Genomic DNA, 18293 nt, shown 5'->3' with positions numbered 1-18293 from the left:
CTCTCTGAAAGTCTGACCCTCCCGCTGGAGAGGGCACAGGAGATGTTGGGCAGCTGGCAGACTGGCCTCCTCCTATTGAGCCCCATTTTCCAGAACTAGGCTGGTGCCTCCCTATTGGCTCCCAGGCGCTGTGTTCATATCCGGCGCTCAGCAACCGTGAACGGCCCTGGACTGGGCCTCTCAGCGGTGGCAGAATCTGTGCCTCTCCCAAGTCGGGCATGGAAGTCACCTTGACCAGGCAGAGTCCTGCCTCTTGCCTGCTGGGTGGGGAATGACGCCCTTTGTGCTTTAAGAGCTGGGTAGCTCCCTCTTATCTCCCTGCAGGGATCCATGGGCTCTCTGCCCAGTCTAGCGTTACATGCCCAAATGAGAAACTCGCCTCCTTGTGAGCGCCACAACTTCCCTGCGAGGCCAACCAAAGCAAGCTGCCAGCATTGTAGCATTCCAAGCCAGGGGCTGCAAGAGCGGCTTCGGTGCTGGCTTCTGTGGGCCACCAGCCGCCCTCCCTTGAAACTTTTATTTCTAAATGTCTCCTCTTGATTGATTGATCTACCACTCTCCTCCTATCCTGCCTGTTCCTGTTAGGCGTTTTGCTCATCCAGGAGCCGCCAACGTGGTGCCCTCCAGCGGTGCCGGGTCGCCCCATCGCCCCTCACACGCCCCCCCTTCTCCTGCCCCTCCGCAGCGCCCCCGCGGTTCGCCTTTCCCCTCCCCTGCAGCGCCGAGGCGGGGGCTTTGCTCCGGAGGGTCACGCGCTGCCGGGGTGGGGAGGGAAGAGAGGCGTCTTCCTCCTCCTCCTTTCGGGTGGGCCGGACGAAGAGGAAGAAGGCGGCGGCTGCTGCTGGCGTCCCGGGGCGGGCGGCCATGGCTCGAGCGGCTCCCCCCGGCGCGCTGGAGCTCTTGCTGCGTGAGTGCGGGCCTAGGGAGGGGAGTGAGGCTCCGCGGTGCGGAGGGCAGGGCGCTCTGCACGCGCGCAGAGGCCGCAGCGCCTGCCTTTCGCGGGATCGGGGCCTGGAGCGGGCTAGGCTGGGCTTGGTTCTCCCCGGGGTGGGGGGAAGTGCCGTCTGCACGTGCTGTGCGTGGGAATCGAAGGGGGAATAGGGGAGGGAGCCTTCCGGGCGGTTCCCCGCTGGGCGACTGGAAAGTCCCGCAGGTTATTCCCCCCCCCCCGTATATTTTTGAATTCGCGGACGGAGAAGGGGAGCGCGATCTCCAGGGAGCGCATCGCCAGAGTCTTCGGCGTGCGCTTACAGCAACGCTCCGCGCTTCAGTCCGCGCTTCTGGTTTAGGAGCCCAAACTCCGGTTTTGGCATCTTTTGTTGGCATTTAAAGCCCGGTCTGTGCCAGGATCTCTCCGAAATGCCTTGACACTGTGCTTCAAAAGCGCCTCTGGAGATTCTGGCTTTCCTTCTGACAAAGCACCATTTCTCTCTGCATCTCTTTCTCTTCCTTCCGTGTCACAAATTTACTTCTAATTAAACCAGACTTGAATTGGTGGTAGGTACGTTCTCCACAAAGAAATACTGAATTAAATCTTTCCTATACAGTATTCGGGGAGCCTAATGACCCAAGAGCCATCCTGTTACTGACTTTTGTGTCCCAAGAAAGTATATGTTGTGGACGCTGCCCCAGCACCCATGGATGGATGGCATATTCATCCCTTTCATGCAGCAGCATAACCTCTTTAAGCTGTGCACGGCTGCTCCCGCGTTCCAGGGAAGGGCCTGGTAGGTTAATCCAAAGAGGCTCCTCGCTCATTTTATGCTGCTGTTTAATAAGCACCCGTTCAGACATTCTCTCTTGCAAAAGCCCGGCCAGTTTCAGCACAACCTGACTAAACCTCTTCAAGGCAGATTATTACAGTATAACTTTTTATTTATTATTTATTATTTAATTTATATCCCACCCTTCCAGCAGGAGCCCAGGGTAGCAAACAAAGCACTAAAAACACTTTAAAACACCATAAAAACAGATCTTAAAATACATTAAAACAAAACAGTGTTAAAAACATTTAAAAACATATTAAACAATTCTAAGACAGAAGCAGACTGGGATAGGTCTCAACCTAAAAGGCCTGTTGAAAGAGGAAAGTCTTCAAAAGGCACCGAAAAGCAGAGCTTGGAAGTAACTAGTTACAAGTAACGAATTACTTGTAATTTATTACTTTTTTGAGTAACGAGTGGGTAACTTCATTACATTTTGCTGGTAATAGAACGAGTAGTAACTTCATTACTTTTGATGAGTAATTGTAATGTTTCCAGCATTACTTTTGCGCATTACTTGGGGGTGAGCAGGGGAAGTCTTCTGCTCCTCTGATTTGTGAATAACAATAATGTGCTTCAAATTGGGCTTCTGTGCAGCGTTGTTCTTCCTTCATGCTCTATGGGTGCTTAGGAGGTGACAAGGGAGGAGGTGGAGAGCGAGACAGCGTGGAGAAAACAATTGTTTAAAAATTGACAGGAGTGGAAGGAGAAAAGAGCTGAAGGCAATATAAATATACAAAAATATGTGTGTTGGGGTATCATTGCTGGGGGTGGGGTGAGGGGATGTGAGATTCTGTTATGCCATTCTGTTAATCTTATGGATAAAAAAATATATACTACTACCCTCTGTGTGTGTGTGCTTATTTTTAATGTTGTTTAGGCTACTTGGATGTGCAGCAGCCAAGGCCAGCACCTTGTAGGCAATTTTATTTTAAAAAGTAACTAAAATGTAATTGTAGCAATTACTTTTGAGTAAAAGTAAAGTAATCAGTTACTTTCAGAGCAATTGTAATTGTAACGGTGATTACTACTTTTGGGGGCCATGTAACTGTAACTGTAATTTATTACTTTTTTAAAGTAATCTTCCAAGCTCTGCCGAAAAGACAGCAGAGATGGTGCCTGCCCAATATTCAAAGGGAGGGAATTCCACAGGGTCGGTGCCGCCACACTAAAGGTCCATTTCCTGTATTGTGCAGAACGGACCTCCTGATAAGCTGGTATCTGCAGGAGGCCCTCACCTGCAGAGCACAGTGATCGACTGGGTATCTAAGGGGCAAGACGGTCTTTCAGGTATCCTGGTCCCAAGCAGTACTGTATAGGGCTTTGTACACCAAAACTAGAACCTTGAACTTGGCCCGGTAGGATGCGGCACTAGAATCGGGGGGGGGGAGATTGTATCCAACTAGGAGTAGACCCATTGAAAATAATGGCCCTAAGGTATCCACATCCATTAATTTCAATAGTTTTACCGTTCAGTAGAGCTAATGTTAGACACAGTATAACCCATGATTTACAGGCACTCTGTCCCAGACTCATTCAGAGGTCAATCCATCTTTCCCTAGTTACCTAAACAAACGGTAACAATTTGCTAATACAGTAGAAGAGTGTAGTGGTTAGACTGCTGTGGTAGGACCTAGGAGACCAGGGGTCAAATCCCTGCTAGGCTGTGAAACTCACTGGATAGCCTTGGGCCCATCACTACCTTTCAGCCTAACCCACCTCACAGGGTTGTTGTGGGAATTAAATGAGGAGGGGGAGAATCATGTACACCACCTTGAGCTCCTTGGAGAAAAAAAGCGGGTTATAAATGTAATAATAAAATAAATAAATAAAAATAAAATCCTGATGGAGAGAGCTGGTGCAGGAAACATAAAGGAGGCTCTCTGTATATATGACTTATTATCATGGGCTTGTTTCTAGCGTGTGGAATTCCCTTCCTAGTTAAAGACCCTGACAATTCTTCTGCTAACAGTGCAATCCTATACATGTCTGCTCAGAAGTCCCATTGAGTTCAGTGGGATTACCCCCAGGTGAGTTTTAGGACTGCAGCCTAAATATCTTAAGATGCCATTATAAGTGCAGTAGTTTTATTTTGCTATAACTGTTTAATAATTTGGTTTCCATTCTCTGAATAGATTAATTAAGCACCATTTTCTCTTCCAAACATATTTTAACAATTTTTAGTTTCCCTTAAAAATCTGCAGTCTGTGACATTCTCAGAAGTAAAGGTTTATGAAGATACAATTTCCCCTGTCTCTTTCTGTCATAGCAGATGTGATCACATTTCTTTTTCTTGCTGAGTGAATGGATATTTTGTTTTTATAACTGCCAACGAAGCTAAAAAAGCAAAAACCTGTTTAATTATGTTTTCTCAGTAGACACATCTGTAATGGTATTAAAATCTCCACCCGATATTGTCTCATCTTCTTCAAAATCTCTAGCGATGATTAAAGGATTTCTGCCAGAAGCCTTCTGGGGTTTCACGTGGGCCATTTACTTTCCAACGGTGGTCTTCCTTCTCCCGCTTGAGCCCTTTAAAGCAGACAAATCTCCTGTCTGTATCAACTAATGATGCCTCCCTATCATTCCTAGTTTATTTTCCAAATGAATTGTGGACCTGTTAGATATGGATGCCCCAGCGGGTGCCTAGACTGCCTCCCCAGTTTAAGCGGTTTCACTTTCTGCTTTTATTTATATATAACATTTTTCTTCATGGCAAACAGATGGGGGGAGGAGACACAGGTGACGTTTGGGGCTGGTCTGACTGTGCTTGCTTGCACTGGTGCCCTCTCTCTGCAACACTGTGGTGACTGTTCCCAATTGTCTTCCTCGACAGACAAGGCCACTGACCCCAGTGACCCTGAGGAAAACTGGGAGTGCATCCAGAGGTTTAGCAACCAGGTCAACGTGGATGCCAGCGGGTAAGACTGCCGCACGAGTTGACCTTTCCACTGGGGCTGTTCTGGGAGAGAGTTTGGGAGTGAGTGTGTTCCCCGGCTGGTCAGGAGAAGAGAGAGGCGTCTGTGTCTTCCCACTTGTGTGGCCAGATTTTGGCCTGCGGTTCTGTTGTTGTGTGTGCGTTGCTTGTGTTCCCATGCTGTGGATCTGCCTGTCCCCAGGAATCAGCTGAATTTTATAGATGAACCTTGGGCCATGTTTGCTGAAAGCAAATGACTTATGGGAGTTCTTGTATCTCGTGAAATGTAGCCATGGGGCAGGTCCTGAATGGCTGGCAACGTTCCTTGACCGGGAATGGATTTGGAAGAAACCCGGCTCTCTTTCTGCCACTTAGCTGCTCACGGGTCCTTTTCCTGCATTTTATGTAGTGCCAAGAGGGCCCTTCAGCTTCCTTGGTGGAGATGGGCACTCATTTTTTGGGAGCGGTTTCACTTTTCGTGGCTCATGCGCACATTTCTTTTATCTTGCTGTTGGCTCTGGTCAAACAGGTGCAGTAGACTTTTATATTGTTTCGAAAATCTGCACAACCTGTTGGCGAGATGCCAAAGCAGCACATATATATACATCACCAGCAGCCACGATCCCTCTTTTAAACCACCTTCCACCACCTGCGGAAAGTAATCCCCAACGGTTTGCCTCCGTTCATCAGCTGGTTCCCCACAAAGTCTGAGCCCTTTTGGAAGAAAATGGTTCAACGCAATTGGTAATGAATGTCTCTGGGAATATGGAAGGTGTCAGGGAATTATATCCTGGAACTTGTGTGGCAAAAGCGGAAAGCCTAACTTGGGTGCACGGGTGCACCTCTCTTGCCCATCACTGGACAAACTGCTCCCTCTCCCAGTGCCAGTTCCCCACTGGGAAAACAGGAGGCTGCCTTACGCCAAGTCAGGCCGTTGGTCTGGCTAGCTTAGTATTGTGTACACTGACTGGCAGCAGCTCTACAGGGTTCCAGGCAGGGAGTCCTTTCCAGCCCCCCAGGTGCCACTGGGGGTTGCACTGGAGGTTTTGTGCATGCAGAGCAGCTGGGCCTTCCCAAGAGGAGCATTGCACCGTCTCCTGCGGTTGCTGCGAAGGTGAGTGTAAGAACGGTTTCAGTGCGTTCACTTTTTCCCTGTCTTTCAGCCCCGGCGTAGCTCTGACGTTGCTGGAACATAAGATCCAGTCACCACAGGAGGCCGAGGCTCTACATGCGCTGACCGTAAGTGCGGACCTTGTGCTGGCGCGTCTGTCCTGCAGTATCCTGGGTGCAGCTTCCGGGGGGGGGGTGTCCCCATGGAGCCTTGCGTTGCCCCTCCCTGTTTGACTTTTTGTTGTGTGGACAGTAGGTGCTGATACTCTGAGAACGCGTGTCATGAATTGGGGACTTAACTCTCTTCTCTTTTTGGGGGGTGGAGGGAACTGCCTGCTCCTGTCACTTGACTCGCCCTGGCTGTGGCTGTTTTATACGACCCCCATTTCCATCATCCCAGTCAACTGCAGCCTGGTTGAGTCCATCTCCTCCCACCCTATACGTGCACTCAGCCATGTCTGACTCCTGCTCCCCCCCAGACCGCTTTTCCTCCTTAAGGCTCATTCTGAACTGTGTGGCCAAGGTGACTTGGAATCAGTTCTCCGTGCCAGGGCTCAGCTCTGGCACAGGTGAACTGAAAATACAAAGTGTCTATGGGCACGTGCAGGGTTTTTTTCCTTCTGCAGTGGCTAATCCTAAATTCCCAGATCTGGGTGAGCAAGGACAGGTTCCAGGTCGGAGTGGTTTTCAGCCAACCTGGAGCATCTGTGCCAGCCATCACCAACCTGGTGACCCCCCCCCCGACGTTTTGAACTAAACTCCCATCACCTGTCCTGACTGGAGCTGATGGGGGTTGTCGTCCAGAACATCTGGAGAGTGCCAAGTTGGCTACGGCTGCCCATTGCCGCCTCTTTTAGAAGGTAGCCATATAGTTGGAGTTAGGAAGGGTCAGACCTCTTGCCCCCCCCTTTTCCTGGGGTGCTTTCCCAGGCTCTCCTTTCTCCACTTTTGACCGTCCCTGAATTTCTGGGGGCACCAGCTGGGGGTGGCCAGCACCTCAGTACAAGGCTGACCCCCGGAGCTCCTCTGTGGATTTGCCCTTCGAGGGATTAAAGCTGCACTTGCCTGTTTTTCCTGCCAGGTCCTGGAGACGTGCGTGAATAACTGTGGCGAGACTTTTCATCACGAAATGGGGAAGTTCCGGTTTTTGAATGGGCTCATCAAAGTCCTGTCTCCCAAGGTAGGTGCCCAGGCAGGGAAAGGGGGGCTGGGAGGGAGGCCCTTATCAGGAAATGGGTCCCTTTGGAAGTGCCTCCTTCACATCCTGACAGTCAGGAGAAGGTTAGGAGTTTACTTGTGTACATATGAAAAGGAGGGGGCTGGTCTGTGCCTCGAGCCTGCCTGTTCATGGGAGGGCCTGTTCACTCGCTGCTAAAATGTGGAGCCTTAATACTGAAGAAAAGGCCCTTTTTGTAAGCTCAGTGGCACTCTCTTCCATTTTAAGGCTACCAATGGCTACCAATGGCTACAAGCCACGGTGGCAGGGTAGTTCCTCCGCAGTCTGTCCCTGAATGCCAGTTTTTGGGAACTGCAAATGGGGAGGGGCAGTTGCTCTTGCTCTTGCGCACAAGGCCTGGACTAGGTGGGCCCCCTTTGGCCTGATCTAGCAGCCAGGCTGCTCTTAGGGCCCTTGTGCCTTCATGTATTCTGAGGCACAAACTGAGCCCTGAAAGAGGGATATTGTGAGGATCTCAAAAGCAAAAGGCAGGATAGGGAGGGGCCACCTGCCCACCCGCACGGCAAAGGTGTTAAAGCAGGGTGGCTCACCTGTGGCCCTCCAGGTGGTGCTGGACTCCATGCCCAGTGTCCAGCCATGATGGGAGTTGTAGTCCAGCAGCGTCTGGCAGGACCACAGGTGAGCCATCCTTGGCTTAAAGGTGCAGATGCACTCCTTGAGGACAGAAAGCATCTGAAATGTCTGACAGGGTTTATTTTGGGTGGGGGAATGGAGAGTGGCAGGTGCTGGGTGCAGCAGGCCCAGTCCTGCACTGAGGACTATTGCTATCTTTGCGGGGTGGTGGTGGTCCATGCTGGTCTCTCTCTCTCTGGTCCTGTCCACCTTTGCTTTGGGCTTTCAGTACCTTGGGGCATGGTCAACGGACAGAGTCAAATCTCGCATCATCAAGGCACTCTTCAGTTGGACCGTGTGGTTTCCTCAGGAAGTGAAAATCCGGGACGCTTATCAAATGCTGAAGAAACAAGGTTTCCATTTGGTTGTATCTCCTCATCTCAAAGTCACAAGGCCTTGAGCCTGCTGACCAAAATGGTTCTGATGCGCCCTTTCCTCATAAGGCTTTTGGGCTCTTTGGGGTGGGGGGAGAGAAAGGGGAGGCAGAAGAAAGTGCTTTTCTTCCTGGAAGAAAGGGGTTTGTGAAGCTGCTATTTCTCTCTGTCTCTCCCCCACACACTCCTATAAAAAAGCTACTTAGGCTGGTGGCGCTTGCCGTTTCTTGTAGTAATTTGTTCCATAAATTACAGAATGGAAGCCCAGCAGATGATGAACTGCTGTGAATATGTGCAGTTTAGCTGCATGTGCTTAAAGCTCAAGATTTTCTCTTTTTGCTTTCAATTTTTACATTCCTTTTAACTGTGGAGGACCAGAGAAAGTAAAACATGCAAGGCATGTTCTGAATCTCTCAATTCTAGGCCCAGCCAGCCAGCTTGAGCTAGATTTGCCCTAAACATCCTTGAACTGTGAGCGTGCCAACACTGCAACTTTAATTTCAGGAATTGTGAAACAAGATCCCAAACTACCGGAAGACAAAATTTTGCCCCCACCTTCTCCAAGACCAGCCAGTTCTATTTTTGACGGAGATGATGAAAAATCCAAGGTAACCTGCCCTCCCCCCTTGTGGTCAAGCCTCACGCTGCAGGGGAGAGCGACAGCAGCCCCCCTTTCCTTCAAAGAGCAAATGTGTGGGTGGGGGGGTTGTGTGTGCGAGTGTAAGTTCTGACAGAGGGTGACAAACCCGAGGGAAGTAGTGGCTTGCCTGGGAACCCTGAGGTTTGCAGAAGTGCAAAAGGTCTTCCTTAAAAACTAAACAGAAAAACTCAGCTGCTCCCTCTCTCAGTCAGATGGTGACTGAGCATGCTGCGTGCCAACACTGGGAAAGGGGTCTGTATCTGAAGGTCAGAGGTCGTCTCTGCAGCCAGTATTCAACCTCCCTTCCTTGCACCATATGGGAGACTTCTGAGCCGGAAGGGCCGCCGTTGCGCAGTGGCAGAGCACCAGCCTTGCATGCAGAAGGCCCAGGATCAATCCCCAAGGGCAGTGTTCCCAGGCAGGGCTTGGAATGCCCCCGTCTGAAATCTGCTGCCAGTCAGCGTAGACAGTACTGAGCTAGGTAGACTCCAGTGGTCTGATTGCTTCTTATGTAACTGGGGATCAGGGGATGTGGGTTGTTGGGGGCAGACCCTGACCCCCATCGCCTCCCCATTCCAGGACATCTTAAGCTTTGAGGGGCTCTGGTCCCGTAGTAGCTTAAATAGCTTTGGGGGAAGGGTGGGGCGTAGGGGGATAATATTCCTTTGCCAGCCCAGAAGAATCCCTTCGGTTGTGAAGAGGACAGATCCATCCAGAGCTCAAGGAATCTTGAAATGGGAGGGGGGAGTTGGGGCTGGGGGAATGACCCTCTCCAAATCCCCCTCTCCCCTGCCCCGTCATGCAGCCGTGGACTCTAAGGCGCCAGGTGTCTTCCTTTTAGCCAGTCACCCACCCTAAACTCTTTGATGCAGAGCAGGAAAGGGTTGAGCCGCCCCCGCCTGCACTTCAGATTTGGCCGCAGTATTTCTTTCTGCCACACCAGAAGGGGCAGCTCAGTCTCAGTTGGTCTGTGGCCTGCCGAACAGCGTTGAAGTAAAGGCCACAGGAGCAAAACATTTGGCAACTTGACCATTGTTTTTAAGAACATAGGAAGTGGCCCTATACCCAGTCAGACTGTTGGTCCATCCAGCTTGGTTTTGTCTACACTGATTGGCAGTGGCTGTCCAGGGTCTCAGCAGGCAGGAGTCTCGCTCCCAGCCCTACCTGCAGGTGCTGCCATTGGGGACTGAACTTGGGACGTCCTGCATGCAAGGCTGGTGCTCTACCCACTGAGCCACAGACCTCCGCCCCGTTCTTTAATATCTTGGTTTAAAAGCTTAATTCTGAGAGATGCTGCTTCTAGTGTGCAAAACCAGGCCTGAGAATCTTGTTGGTAAATGTTCAAAGCATCTTTATTCTTTTGGCATTTGGTGCTTAGGAACTTTTTTCTTCTCTTTTGCCTGTAAATGCCTGAGCCAAAGTGTGTCATGGACTGTGATGCAAGGCTTCTGGGCCCCGTCCTCACCTTCTCCCTCTCCTCCCCGCAGCTTTTAACAAGGCTCCTAAAAAGCAAAAACCTGGAGGACCTGCAGGCAGCCAATAAGCTGATCAAAGAGATAATCAGAGAGGTAGGCCTGCCCCCCCCAGTCGGGGTCTCGCTGGTGTTGGGGAGATCTGTGCTCAGAAAGATGCTCCGGTGGTCTCTCTCCCCCCCCCTCTGGTTTGCTCTCCTGGGGTGGTTTGTTCGTAAGCCTTAGTGCATGCATCTGGGCGGGGGGGACCCGTGAGCGGGTTCCTCAAAGAAAATCCCATGTAATCCGAGGGAGTTGTGTCCTTTGCAGGAGCAGGAGAAATCGGCGAAGGTGTCCAGGCGAACGAACGCCATCAAGGAAGCTCACAGCAGCGTGGAGGCCCTGGAGGAGATGCTGAGCAGCCGCCAAGCAAGGGCGGGCGCAGGGATGCCCGAGTCCCTGGAGCTCCTGCAGGTGGGTCCTGCCCTCTGCCTCCCTCCTGGCACTCTGAGAGCAACTTGGATGGCCGGGCGTGGAAGGCATCGCCGCAGCCAGGATGCTCTGCAGGGCCTTTCTCTGGGGAGCCTCTCATGCTGCAGGACCCCTCACCTGCCTGGCCATGGGTGGGGGCTCCCAGGGACAGCTGTGGGGCCTCTTCAAGTCTCTTGTGGTAAGGTGTGTCCAGCACCACCAGGCTCCTCTCACGTTCTTACAAGGATTAGACAAATTCATGGAGGACACAAGATTACCCATGACAAGTAGTAGCACCGGCTGTGTCCTGCTTCCCGGGTCAGAGGCGCTCTGCCTCCAAATGCTGCTTGCTGGGGAGGGGCACAAGTAGGGAGAGAGCTGCTCTGCTGCGCTCAGGCCCTGCTTGTGGGCTTCCCATGGGGACATCTGGTTGGCCACTGGGGAAAGAGGAGGCTGGCTGAGCTCCTGAGGCTGCATACGTGCTGCTCCATCCAGAATGTGGGCTGGGCTTAACTCGGTTCTCGGGCTCAGCCCCAGATTAATTTCGAGTGCTCGGACTCTGCCCTGAAACATGTGGAAGAGTGATAACAATAAAATTCCTCTGCGCATGTGTGGTCTGCTTTTCCCTCTCCTTGAGCCACAGCCAGGGGTGAGGCTGTGGCTTGGTAAACTGGGGCACTGGGGCTGAGCCAGTGAAATTTCTGCCCAGCTGCACCCTTCCACAGGACACAGCCACAAAGTGTGAGAGGCGGAGACCTCTGCTGTTCCGAGTGGCCAGCGAGACGGTGGAGGACGAGGAGGCTTTAGGTAAGAATGAAGCGGGGCTGAGGGACTGGAGGCGCTTAGGGGAAGAGAGGGAGGCTGCAGGGGATCCCCAGAATGTGTATGTGTGTTGGACCCAGCCCCGGCCCCAGAAACACAGATTTGCCCAGACTGAAAATGGGACAAACACCGCCCCTTCCCCGCAAAATGGGAATTAATCAGTCTGAAAGCTATTTTGTTAGATTTTTTTGTCATTAGAATGTTGGAATTTGATTTGTGTGTGTGTGTAACATTGTTTTACTGATTTTTTTCGTGGCTAATAACATGCTATTGGAGGTTGCTAATAGGGTCTCCATAAGTCGTAATCGACTTGAAAGCACATAACAACAACAGTTCACAGGTTCACTTCCTAAATATGTGATTACTGGCCACCAATCTTCCATAAAATAATCCATTTTCTCCCTCTTTAGAATTTTAGTTACTAAGATGCACATATGAAAAGTTTTTTAATTGTATTGCATTTTCTAAAGTATTTGTAGTTTCGTAGTGAAGTTTTACCATTTTAGTTATGTCCGACGTCCCCTCCCTGTTCACCTCCTTGCGATGTAGGCCGCTGTCCAAAAGAAAACTACGATGACCAATGTGGTCTTAGTGGTCCATCCCATCACACACATGCACACGTGGTAGGTCAGTGGTAGAGCACCTGATTTGCATGCAGAAGTTCCCAGGTTCAATCTCCGGCAGCATCTCCAGCGAAGGCTGGGAAGGTCTCCTGGTCTGAAACCCTGGAGAGCTGCTGCCTGTCAGTGTAGACAGCACTGAGCTAAACAGACTGCTGGTGTGACTTGGGATGAGGCAGGTTCCTATGTTTGTAAAGCATCCCCTAACAGGCCCGACATTGGCCCACGAGGCCATATTATTTAAGCTGCGCACACCTGCCTGAAACCCTGGAGAGCTGCTGCCTGTCAGTGTAGACAGTACTGAGCTAGATGGACAAAAGGCAGCTTCTTCCCATCTGTAGGTACCTGTGGGTGGAGGGGGAGAACGAGAGAGAAGAAAATGTGCTCTTCTTGTTAGGCTGAATATTAGTGGCGTGTGAGGTTTCTAGCTTGTTTGAGCTGCACAGAATTCCAGGTTTCCTGCAGGCAGCAGTGTCTAGTGTCCAGTGGAGGAAGCCTCGTGGAGCAGCCCAGGAGGGCCATCCTCCTTGGCATGGGCCACCCTCTCCTGCGTCTGCCTGACCCTTCATAGCTGCCCTTGGGCCCTGTAGAGACCCAGGCGGCATCATGATTGTGGGAAGTTGTGCTAACCCAAAGAACGTAGAGTCACTTGACGCTGCTTTATGTTGAGCCAGGCTCAGGCCCCCTATGCTAGCCGTGGCGCACGAGGGTGGGGCCAAGTAGTTAGGTCTGGGGACGCAGGAGGCTGACTGTGAGGCCTTCTGCTTGCATGTCGTGTGGCTTGAACCTCCAGCGTTAGAAGACTTCCTATGAAGCTGCCTTTAATGACTGCGACTGCTGGCCCATCTGATCGGCTGCCGTGGGCTGTCAATTGACAGACGCTCACCAGGGCCTGGACCGGAGATCCTTTGAGCAGCAGACGGACAGAATTGAATGTGGCACATTCTGCATACAAAGCAGGTGCTCTGAGGCTGAGCCTTCTGTGGAATGTGAAGTGACTGTGACAGAGGCTCCGAGAGCAGGATTTCTGGGGTGGGTGGGCATTGAGGTCCAAGAAGGCCTGAGTCCCTGTCCCCCCCCCCCCCGTTGCCTTTTAAGGGTGGAGCATTGGGAAATCCACGGTGCATATTCTGTCTCCTGCTGTTCCTGTAGGGGAGGTTCTGCAGGCAACTGAAAGCCTCACGCAAGGGCTGTGCCTCTACAGGGAGGTTGTGGGCTCCGCTGGGGGTTCTGTGACCAGCCCTGCTGATACCGGCGGTGAGTAAGCTGCCAAGGCGGTCCCGTTCTGTAAAATGCCAGGGAGGCCCCGGGTGGATTCAGCCCGGGGGGGGGAAATGAGACAAAGGGCCCAACAGGACCTGTTGGTTCTTCAGAGTTATTGGGAAGGGGTTAAAGGGGGGGGGAGGATCTGAAGGGTGAGCAGAAAACTGAATCTCTTTAGTGAACCAAGCTGCAGGATGTCTCTGCCTTAAATCTCTGCCTTTACACAGGAAAGGAAAGCACCCTTATGTACTGAATTCCGCATGTCCTGCTTATTGAGCTGGCCAGGTAGCTGGCTAGTCAGGGAGCATGTTAAGAAGCATTGCTAAACCTGAGCAGAGCTAGCGTTTGTTTTAAAGCCTGGCAAGGTTTGCCTGATTTCTGGTTGGTTTGGCAGCTCTGGTTGCTCCCAAAGGGAGCTCAACTGTGTCCTAAAGTACTTTTATTGGCTGAGCCAGCTCAGCCCAGACATAACTTTGCTAGAAAAGTGAAATGCAGCTGAACACCGGCCAAGCTGGGGTTGTGAGGAAGGGGGGCCAGCCTTTAAAATTGGGAGCCCACGTGCAACAATCCCTGTGCATTGAATTGTAGTGGGTAGATCTTCCCCTCCCAGAGCGTTCCCCGGAACATGCGCCTCCTTGGAACAGCCACCTCCACCCTGCGAACGGACATTGTTTAAGTCTTGCTTTCTTTTCAGCTGCCCCTCGGTCCCTTCCGGACAGTGCAAGCAGTGTCACGCTCATTGACTTCTCCGAGCTGGACTCTGGGCTGCAGGCTCCAGAGAGTGCAAAGGCAGGGTCTTCCCGTGGCAAGCTCCCCTCCTCACTGGATGAGGAGCTGATGCCACTAGGTGAGTGCGAAGGGCTGGAGCTCAGGGGCTGCAGAGGGAGGGTTCATGCCTCTTCTTTGAGGACATGGTGCGGTTTTCCAGCTTCCTGGTTCTGGAAAGGGTTTGCAGGAGACGAATGTCTGAGAAAAGTGATGGTGTGATTACAGTTGGGTTTTCTGTTCAACATTTGCACACTGCTCAAGTATTGGTTGAATGTAGAGCAGTTCATATGAATTCTGAAATAAATAAGGTTTGATGGATGAACTGAGCCTGTGTGTGTGAGAGAGTCCTGCACTTGTTTGATCCAGGCCACACCCAGTTAATTTTGGTTGGGGCTTTTGAGCCCACCTCTGAGAGTCAATCCTGCCAGGGGCCTTGGAGCCGTTCTGGTTCCCCTTGCCCAGTCCCTGCCCCCCACGGGATGGAATTGGGAAGGTGGTGGGCTGAACTGAGCTCCAGATCTCTCTGAGCCTTTGAGCAGGAGTGTCAAGAGTGACGAGAGCAAGAGGGAAGAGCCTGCAAGGGTGTTGCTGAGGCAGCAGCAGTCTTGGTGGGAAGGAACGGGTCCGTTCCCTTCACCTGTGTGTGCCTCTCTTTTCCCAGGACTCCCCGACAGCCTGACGGCGGCCGGTTCTCCATTCTCCAGTAGGACCCCTGAAGCGATGCCGCAGTTGCCTCCTAGCCCTGCACCCTGGGACGGCTCCTTGGCCAAGCTTTGCATCCCGCTGAGTTCCATTACTCTGAGTAAGTGCAAGGCTCTGGGGCTTTTCGTTTTCTTACTGGGGCTGCTGCAGGGCAGCTGCAAGCTCCACTGGCCCCACCGAGCCTGGCTAGCTGGTCCGCTGAGCCTCTGTGTGTTGTCACTTGCCTGTCACTGCCATAGAACAGCCTTCCCCAACTGGGTGCCCTCCAGCTGTTTTGGACTGTCCAGCTCCCATCAGCGCCAGCCAGCATGGTTGCACAAACTGGGCCTGAGAGAAGTTCACATTCCAGAAGCCAGGCTGGAAATGCCCCTCGAGCTGCTGCCGTCTGTGTAGACAGTGCTGCGCTTGATAGACCCGCGGTTTGACTCGGTATAAGGCAGCTCCCGATGTTCATTATTCCTTACCGTCACGTGGTTGTCACTTTTCTTGCCCGCAACAGGTCCGATTCCACCTGTCACTGTCTACGAGCGGGACGGCCTGAAGGGGATGCTTCACTTCTCCAGGGACCCAGTTCCTGGCCAGCCAGCCGCCAGGGTGCTGGTCCTCTCGCTGCTTAGCACATGCCCTCACCCAGTCCGGGAGATTGTGTTCCAGGCTGCTGTGCCCAAGGTGAGAGACGGGGGCTGCCCAAATGACTTCCCTCCAGGCTTCCGATGCGCTGAACTGGGGGTTTCACACTTCCTCTAAATGCATCCAGAACTCTGGGATCTTGCAGTGCCAAGATCCAGATGGTTATTTAGCTGAGAAAGGGCCATCGCTCAATGGTAGCACATGCAGAAGGTCTCAAGTTCAGTCCCTGAGGGCAACTCCGTGTAGGGCTGGGAGACACCTCTGCCCTAAATGCTGGAGAGCTGCTGCCAGTCAGTGTAGACAGTACTAAGCTGGATGGGCCAATGGTCTGACTCAATATAAGGCAGCTTGCTATGGTTCTGTGTTAATTAGGGCAGCATAAATATTAAACCTTTTATTTTATTTTGCTAAGAAATGTATAGCCTGCCTTTTGGCAAAAGAGTGGGGCTGCCCACCTGTCTGTCACATGGTGTCATGAGGATGTCAGGCGTCTGCATGGACGAGAGGAGCCAAAGACCTTTCTCTTGCAGCCTTTGCCCTGACCTTGCCTGGCACCTTATTTGTGTTGCTTCTCTCTCTCTCTCTCTCTCTCTCTCTCTCTCCCCGATGAACACTAGTCGATGGCCCTTAAGCTGCAACTGGCCACAGGGTCTGAGCTGCCGGCCTTCAACCCCCTCCTGCCCCCGTCTGTCATTTCCCAAGTCTTGCTTCTGGCCAACCCTCAGAAGGTATGTGGCTGGGACAGGGTGTGTGTGTGTGATGGCCAATGTGTGCCTTGTGGGCCCATCTGGGCAGCAGGCAGGGGCTAAGTGGTGCGCCCCCCGCCAGGCACTGGTGTCGGTTCTTGGACTCCCAGTTCACAATGTAGGGCAGGGCAAGGGAGTTTGTGGCCCTCCAGATGTGGCTGGACTCCGACTCCCGTCATTGGCCATGCTGGCTGATGGGAACTGGGAGTCCAGCCGCATCTGAAGGGCCACAGGGGAGCCACCCGTAATGTAGAAAAAGCCCTTGTGATTTTAGCAGGCAGAGCTTTGACCCTTTCCTCAGCTGCGTTTTCTTTAAACCAGAAATAGCGGGCAGGGTTGGATCGTTGGTTGTTCTCAGGGTTTAATTTGAGCCAGGCTGGTATCTCAGTGGTGGGACTGGGCCTTGGTTGCTGGGCCTTGGTTGCTGAGCAACTGCCGTCTGGTCTCCACGAGGCGGAGCACAAGGGGGTGGGTAGGTCCCCCTTCATAAGAGGGAAAACCTTGCCTAAAGCGGCCTGCCTCAAAGAGCAGAGCATCACATGCCTGCCTGCCTGTCCTTCCGTTGTATCTGTTTTTTTCTGTCCACCCCCAGGCTCCACTCCGGCTGAGGTACAGGTTGTCATTCACCCAAAACGAAACAGCCCACGTAGAAACCGGGGAGGTGTCCGATATCCCCCATGCAGAGCTGTGGGGTGGGAGCTGGTGACAGCTTGCCTGGTGACTTCAGGAGATACCCCAAAGCACCATCTCCGTGGCCCTGGGATACCAGCACCGGGCCCTTTCCAGGGCCATTAATGTCAGTTTTGTTTTTGTGACGCTTTGGAGCAAGGCTGCTTCCTCTTCTTATAAACCAATCAATACATTTTTTGTGGGGGGGAAGTAGCTGTTGATTCATTTGGACTTTATTATCAACACTGGATACTTTCCCCCCAATAATCTTGGAAGGGACCAATTCATTTCTGTCTTGAGAACAGTTTTTCCAAAGCTAGAAATGCCACTTTTAATGTATCTTGTCTTACATAATTTAAGGACTGGGTGTAACCCTCTGCATAAAATGTATCCTCTTTCCTATTGGCTGAGGATCTGTGATATTATGGAATGTGTGCAACCCAATGTTCCACAGAATACGGACAATAAAGTTTTGCTGTTTCTAAGAAGCAAGTGAGAGATAAACGTGGCCGGGTTGGGGGGAGGGTTGTGGGAGATGGGGGAAGCTGAAAAGCTGAGATGGAAGAGAGCCCAGAACTAGTAAGGGGGCAGGGTGACCAACAGAATGCAATGCATAAGGCAATGATACACAATTAAATGGAAGTAACTTCTCAGAGATTCTGGAACCACCCAAATTAGGAACAAAAACAGCTGAGCGTGCATGTGATGACCTTTCACATCTCTCAGCTCTAAATAGATGATGATCTGGTGCATCAGTCAACTAATGCAGAATCTGGTTTAGAACTTTGCTTGAGCCACAATAGTGCTTGCAGGAACTCTACTTTTCAAGTTAGGATGCCCTGGCCTTGCAGAAACTTAATGTGATGGTATTAGCAATTGGAGCCAATTTTTATGTATTACAGTTGCTCATATTCCACCTTTCAGGATACAAATCCTTTCAAGGTGGCTTATATATTACATTAATAAGCATTTTAAAACACACACACTGCACGGTATTAACAATCATATAGTAAGTGCTGGACTGCGACCTGGGAGACCAGGGTTCGAATCCCCCCACAGCCATGAAGCTCACTGGGTGACCTTGGGCCAGTCGCTGCCTCTCAGCCCCAGAGGGAGGCCATGGGAAACCCCCTCTGGATACCACTTACCATGAAAACACCATTCACAGGGTCACCATAAGTCGGGATCGATTTAAAGGCAGTCCATTTCCATTTTTTTCAAGTTTCCAGGATCCTTCTGAGAGGGTAGATGGTCCAGTAGAGGGGAGTCCAGCTGGATCAGGCTGTGATGATCACTTCCTAATTCAGAAAGTGCAAGAGACCTTCATGGTCCAAATGTTGTCACGTGTGACAAACTCATCACCGCAGCCGGTATTTGTTTTTGTTTTTCTGCAGAGCAGAAAAATTTTCATGTGGACTGGTTTGCTATTGCAAGGATGATGGGAGGGAATGGGGCCCTTCTGAGTGTGTCTGGTTGGGGCAAAGGCTGCTCCTTAAGC

The 18293-nt window shown here is 51.7% G+C and overlaps 1 protein-coding gene across 1 annotated transcript; it reads left to right on the top strand.

Moving 5' to 3' along the window:
- Positions 1 to 5: 5 nt before the first annotated feature.
- Positions 6 to 17283, top strand: GGA2 (golgi associated, gamma adaptin ear containing, ARF binding protein 2). The gene is made up of 15 exons (XM_061600207.1): positions 6 to 907; positions 4600 to 4684; positions 5844 to 5919; positions 6872 to 6970; positions 7869 to 7992; positions 8518 to 8621; positions 10141 to 10221; positions 10435 to 10578; positions 11301 to 11382; positions 13170 to 13274; positions 13975 to 14127; positions 14710 to 14850; positions 15250 to 15419; positions 15998 to 16108; positions 16719 to 17283. Exons 1-15 carry the CDS (start codon positions 865 to 867, stop codon positions 16830 to 16832), a joined length of 1632 nt encoding a protein of 543 aa, XP_061456191.1. The 5' UTR covers positions 6 to 864; the 3' UTR covers positions 16833 to 17283.
- Positions 17284 to 18293: the final 1010 nt, after the last annotated feature.

This window comes from Rhineura floridana, chromosome 17 (assembly GCF_030035675.1).
Source record: "Rhineura floridana isolate rRhiFlo1 chromosome 17, rRhiFlo1.hap2, whole genome shotgun sequence".
NCBI lineage: Eukaryota > Metazoa > Chordata > Lepidosauria > Squamata > Rhineuridae > Rhineura > Rhineura floridana.
Note: the sequence above shows the minus strand (reverse complement) of the source record. Positions and strands in the feature narration are given on the sequence as shown.